This window comes from Elephantulus edwardii, unplaced genomic scaffold, assembly GCF_000299155.1.
Source record: "Elephantulus edwardii isolate Elephantulus edwardi_28Jun2011 unplaced genomic scaffold, EleEdw1.0 scaffold00065, whole genome shotgun sequence".
Taxonomy (NCBI): domain Eukaryota; kingdom Metazoa; phylum Chordata; class Mammalia; order Macroscelidea; family Macroscelididae; genus Elephantulus; species Elephantulus edwardii.
Genome location: NW_006399815.1, coordinates 2,246,294 through 2,252,320, shown reverse-complemented (window position 1 = coordinate 2,252,320; position 6,027 = coordinate 2,246,294). Strand labels below are relative to the sequence as shown.

The 6,027-nt window shown below is 38.2% G+C and overlaps 1 protein-coding gene across 1 annotated transcript; it reads right to left on the bottom strand.

Annotated features, from left to right (window-relative positions):
- Window positions 1–2,275: 2,275 nt before the first annotated feature.
- On the bottom strand, window positions 2,276–2,536 carry LOC102851822 (acyl-CoA-binding protein-like). The gene has a single exon (XM_006888170.1). It carries the CDS (start codon window positions 2,534–2,536, stop codon window positions 2,276–2,278), a length of 261 nt encoding a protein of 86 aa, XP_006888232.1.
- Between the last annotated feature and the right edge of the window lie 3,491 nt (window positions 2,537–6,027).

Below are 6,027 nucleotides of genomic sequence, written 5' to 3'. Positions count from 1 at the left end.
CGATAAACATGGGGGAACCACCACATTTATGGTTAGTTATGGTTATTCTGTGTGCTCAAGTTGGAACTGACTCATTGCTGACTCTTCGGCAGATTTTTAGAGGCAGTAAATAACATACAAGGTAATTGACCATCTTTCTTCCAAAAGAACAGTTGGTGGATCAAGTGTGAATTGTTTACATCACCCAGGGACCTCCAAGGAGAACTGACCTATGTGAACGTGTGTTGTGGGAAATAGCCTGTAAAATGCATCTCTTATCATTCTATGAAGAGGAATAGCCCAAGATTTTTAATAACCTTCAATAGAAATAAATAGTTATTAGAATTTTCTCTTAATGAACTGATTATTTCAAAGAATCATAAGCAAATTCTTGACTCATGCTACATGAGATGTCCCAGTGTATTTGTAGATCTTGTTAGAAAATATGTTCTGCTTGTGATAAAGGTAACCAGTAAGATATAATTTTTGTTGATAGTTGAAGGAAATTAACATCTTTCATACTTTATATGGCCCTGTGTTTTAATGCTGTGGGCCTCATGAGCTCTCAAAAGCACTCACACAACCCCTAATAAGCTCTTTGGCATTCCTTGCCTGAGAAGGCCGGGAGGGAAGGCAGTGAACCTGACTTAGAGCTTATTGTACCAGCTCACAGCCACACAGTCTGCTCTGGACTATAGGCTCTGGATTGAGAAGAATGGGAATCCCAGAGCACTTGATTGTGCTTATGTGGAACCAATACCTGGATCAGGAAGTTGTTATGTGAATGGAGGAGGGGAGGACTTGCATGGTTTGGAATTGGGAATGGAGTTCATCAGGGTTGTATTCTCCTTCCATATCTGTTCAATTGATATGCTAAGCAAGTTATCTGAGAAGCTGGACTCTATGAAGAGGAGTGTGGCATCAGGAATGGAGGGAGACTCATTAATAACCTGTGTTATGCAGATGACACAACCTTACTTGTTGAAAATGAGGAAGACTTGAAGCACTTGAAGATCAAGGAGTGCAGCCTTCAGTGTGGATTGTGTCATAATATCAAGAAAACAAAGCTTCTTACCACTGCATCATTAGGCAGTATCCTAATGGATAGAGAGGAAATTGAAACTGTCAAAGCTTCGTCTTGCTTGGATCTACAATTAACACTCTTGGTATGAGCAGTCAGGAAATAAGGAGATGCATTGCACTGGGAAAATCTGCAGTTAGGGACCTTTCCAAATTATTGAGAAGTAGTTGTGTCAACTTGAGTACTAAGGTGAGTCTGATTCAGGCTATAGTCTTTACAGTTACCAGCTATGCATCGAGACCTGGCCAAAGAATAAGGATTACAGAAAAAGAATTGACACCTTTGAGCTGTAGTGTTGGAGAAGAGCACTGAACTTCCCATGGATAGCCAAGAAAATGAACAGATAGATCTAGGAGATGGTGCAGCTGGAGTGTTCTTTGGAGGCAAGAATTCTGTAGACATGTTTCTAGGAGGTGCTATTCCTTGGAGAAGGACATGATGTTGGGAAAGGTAGAGGGTTGGAGAGGGAGAGGAAGACCCTCAACCATGTAATTGATATAGTGACTGCTGCAATGTGTTCATGTGTCAGAAAGGGTGAGGATGGTGCAGGATAGAACAGGGTTCAGATCTTTCGTTCATAGGGTCACTGTGAGTTGTACTCGATTTGAGAGCACCTAAGTCAATCAAATATTAATTAAATCATCATCTAGTAGTGAGCTTTTTTGGCATAATCAGTAGGAACTTGTGCAGCTAACCTCAAAGTTGTACCTCTCTGGTAGTTTGATTCCACCAACTTCTCTTTGGGAGAAAGATGGACTATCTTCTGAATTCAGTTTGCATTTCTAACAGTTTGTTGTTAACATTCTGTAGCAATCCTATTTTAATTCTTTTCAGTATCATTTTACTTCCATATGTGACCCTATTTGATGTTGTAAAATAGACAGGGAATTTAATCTAATCATTCTAGGTTTTATGCTGTGTTTGGTACAGTGTTTGTCATATAACAAGTTTTAAATAAAATACTCCTACCATGTTACCTGGAGGTCTGATTCCCAATTTTTTTTAAAGTATCAAATGTACTTCAATTGATCTACAAATAAACTGCAGAGCACAAATCTGTAAGGTTTTGCTCTTAATCTGCTAAGGCTTCATTTTGGACAGCTTGAGGAACCGGGTTAATGGATTATTTTCATTACTTAAATCGCAGTATTAGGATAACCAAGATGTTAACATCTGTTTGGATCCAAAGCTTGACTGCTATCCATAGACTGCCTCTCACATTCCGTATTTCTTCTTCAGCTCCTCCACTTTGTCTACGTAAGCTTTCATGGCTTCTTCTTTGGAGGTACCTTTTAGCTCACTCCAAGCATCCCACTTGGCCTTCCCTTTGAAGTCCAACATTCCAGGCCGTTCTGTGTTTATGTCGCCCACTGCTGCTTGTTTGTACCGGCTGTAGATGAACAACATCTCATCAGCTGGCTTGGTCTTGAGGTGCTTAACATCTTTAGCAGCTTTGTCAAACTCAGCCTGAGACATGCTGCGTTCTCCAGAGGACCCCGGAGCCTGTGGGACGGTGGGACAAGGACAAGGAGCTCTGGAGGGAACGCAGGAAGGTGAAGAGAAAACAGCCCTGGGACTGTCAACAAAGTCTGATTCCCATTCTAACTGCTAAACCTACATATAGGTGGTAATCACTCAGAAGGATGTGGAACAAGGGATTACATTATTAATGTGAGGGGGTTCTTGGTTGAAAGCCAGAGAACACCAGAAAGATACTGTGCTCAAGGCATCTGACTATTCAAAGGCTATAAACTGTGTGGACTATTAAAGAAATATGGATCTTGTACTCTATTCATAATATCTGCTGAATTTAAGTGCATTATTGCAGTCACTATGTCAATTAATCTTACTGAGGATCTCCCTGCCTTTCACTGACCTGTTTTTCCAAGTATGATATCTTTCTCTTAGGGCTCACCATCCCTCAAAACATGCCAAAAATATGTGAGAAAACAACTATGTGGTAGAAGTACACAAAAGAGATGAAGACTGCAAGAGTCATTAAAAAGACAGGGGAGGGGGTAAAGAAAAGACTAAAATTGATACCAGTAGAGACTCTGAAACTTGCCTTAAAGCAAAGAAAAGCTAAAGTGAAAGGAAGAAATGAGGAAGTAAGAGAGCGGAATAGATTTCAAAGGGTACAGTGAGAAGAAAAAGCAAGGTGCTATAATGAAATGAGCAAAGTCCTGGGTTAGAAAACCAAACAGGAAGAAGATATTTAAGATTTCTCAAGCTGAGAGAACTTAAAATAAAATGTAAAAAAAAGAAATCAAGCCTCTAGCTATTAGATTGTAGCATTCTATGGCCAGAATATTAAATTATGAAGGATTCATCACAGTAAGTTGGAAGGATAGAGTCATTGTACCAAAAAGAATTGGTTGACACTGAACCATTTCAAGAAGTAATGTAAGGAACAAATGAAAAAGTATGCAGCCAATTAAAAAAAGGAAGATTTTCAAGAAAATGGTCATTAACTACCATAGACTCAACCATAGTAACAATTGTGAGAATAGGGGAAGAGCTGAAACTGTTCCTTTCCTTTTGTTGTACATAAAATTGTTATCTGATATCATCCAACAACAACTATTGTACAAGGGACATGCCTGCCAAACTTGCTCCATGATCTTCTCTCTAACTAACCCACTGATAGTATCCTCATCCCTTAATGTCTTTCAAATGTAGAGTCTTCAAATCGGAAAAGTTTCCTATAGATTTTTTTTTGTTGTTGTTAAATGGCATTTCAAGAAGAAATGATCTCTAAGCATATTTCACTATACTTCATTAAGCTCTGACTAGGAAGAAGATACATCTCCGTACAGTCCATAATGTTAGTGCAAAAACTGAAACATATGTTCATACTCATTATTTTCCTTGATGATCCTATTTAACAGAGAAGTGATTTTCAGTGAGGTCTCATTTGTTATTTTAATCACAATTTATTTGGTGAGACTTATTAAATGGAAATGTGAGCTTTCTTCAAAGGGAAGCCATATCTAAGGTGTTTATTTTATTATGATATGTTTCAGTATGATAATTCTTAACCAAAACGTTTATAAAAGCACATGATTTGCAATGTTAATAATTGACATAATGCATACTGTCTTAGCTATCAAGTATTTCTGTTACAGATATTCCGCAAGGAGATGGCTTTCACAAACAGAGATTGATTCTTTTACAGCTTAGGAGATTCTTGTTGTTGAATAACCTGGAGTAGAAATGACTCATAGCTGACCCTCCAGCAGATCTTTAGAGGCAGCTTAATGGCAGGAGAGGAGATTACCCATCCTTCTCCTGCTGAGCAGCTGGTGGTTTGAACTATGTGCATTTGGGTTAGTGGCATGACTCCATACCACGAAGCTACCAAATCTCCCTGTCTAGGAAGCTAGAAGTCCAAATTCAGGGTGCCAGCTTTAGGAGAAGGCCTTTCTGTGTCAGTTCTGGAGGAAAGTCTTTGTTTTCTGTAGCATCTTAAATCCATTGTTCTGAAATCTCTGTGTGTTTTGGCCTTCCCTATGTTAAAGAGCTTCTGCGTGGAGGACACTGAATCTGAAGTGACTTGCTCCATTTCTGGTGATTTTTTCCTAATAGCTTGACTAGCTATCTTCCCCTCTTATCTCTTATAAAATAAAATAAGACCTCTTACAAATCACAGCCTAAGGAAACTTCCTACATTACATCAGGGCTATAACGACAATAAGGGATATTTCATTCTACCTTTAATCCTCTTACAACTATTTGGTTTATCAGACCTTGAGGGATCGTTATATACTTTCCACAGGATACCATTGCTTTCCTGTATTTTGGCACACACAATTCAGACCATGACACCTATTACCTTTCTCTTATGCCTTTTAGAAGTCTCCCTCCAGCTCTCCCCTCGGCCTTATGTGGTATGTGAATTATTCAAGTGTTTCCACTCTTCAGTTAGTCCATTTCAGGAAATTCCATTTCTGAACAGCCTCAACCTGCAGCTTGTAATCACAGCTTCTTGAGCATACAAAAAGATACTCATTAATCTATCCAGAAGAGATTTATTTATTTGCCTTGCACACACTCTTGCCCTGCTGGGTAAAAGAGCAAATATAATTTCCTTTTATCTTGATATTAACCAGTATTTCTCCAGTTGGTAATTTACCATTATTCCACCAACCATCCACCCACCCCATATCATATAGGATCTCTTCTTTGTTCTATATGTAAACGCTAGACGCTGAGTTAGGTTTCTAAGCTGAGCTAAAATGAACCAGACAAAGTATTTATCTGGAGAATATATTCACTAAGTTACTATAAAACAAATCAGACTATAAGAGATGCACTTCACAGGGCTTTCGATAACTATGATCTTTGAGAAGCAAGCTATTCTTCCAAGGTGAGTTTGAACTACTACCAACCTTTTGATTATAGATGAGTCACTTAGATATAAGGGAAGGTGATAAGAATTCAGAAAACAGAGGGCTCCCTAAATTTAGGAATCATATATGAAAATTAAAATAACCAGCTTTTACTAAATGCATGTTCTGTGTCGGGCACTATATTAGGCAACGTACATATATTTTCTCAATCCTTAAAAGATGATATGTTTAGGGATTATTGCTCCCAACAGCATAAAAGGAGAAAAAGCCATGTCCAGAGCTGACTATGTGCTTAGTGTGTGTGTGTGTGTGTGTGCTTTTTAACTGCACTATTCCATGCTAGTAAAAATGAACACTTTATCTTTTTGTACTATTGTCGTGACAAAAGAGAGTGATAGAAAGGCAAAAATCTTCAATAACATTGTCAGCTTTTATGAAATTTGAATATCCTTTCTTTCAGGTTGCATCATAAATTTGTGGGATGTATGACAAGAGCAGTATATATTGCCAAATGTAGTGATCTTAAATTTGTATCTATAATAATAGAAATCTCACAAGCAGATGGCTTTAAAAAACACAGTTCAAGAGACTTGAAGTCTGAATTCAGGGTATCACTTC

Bases quoted from the DNA above. Each gene is read 5' to 3' on its own strand.
- LOC102851822 (XM_006888170.1), bottom strand. From the start codon at position 2,536: ATGTCTCAGGCTGAGTTTGACAAAGCTGCTAAAGATGTTAAGCACCTC.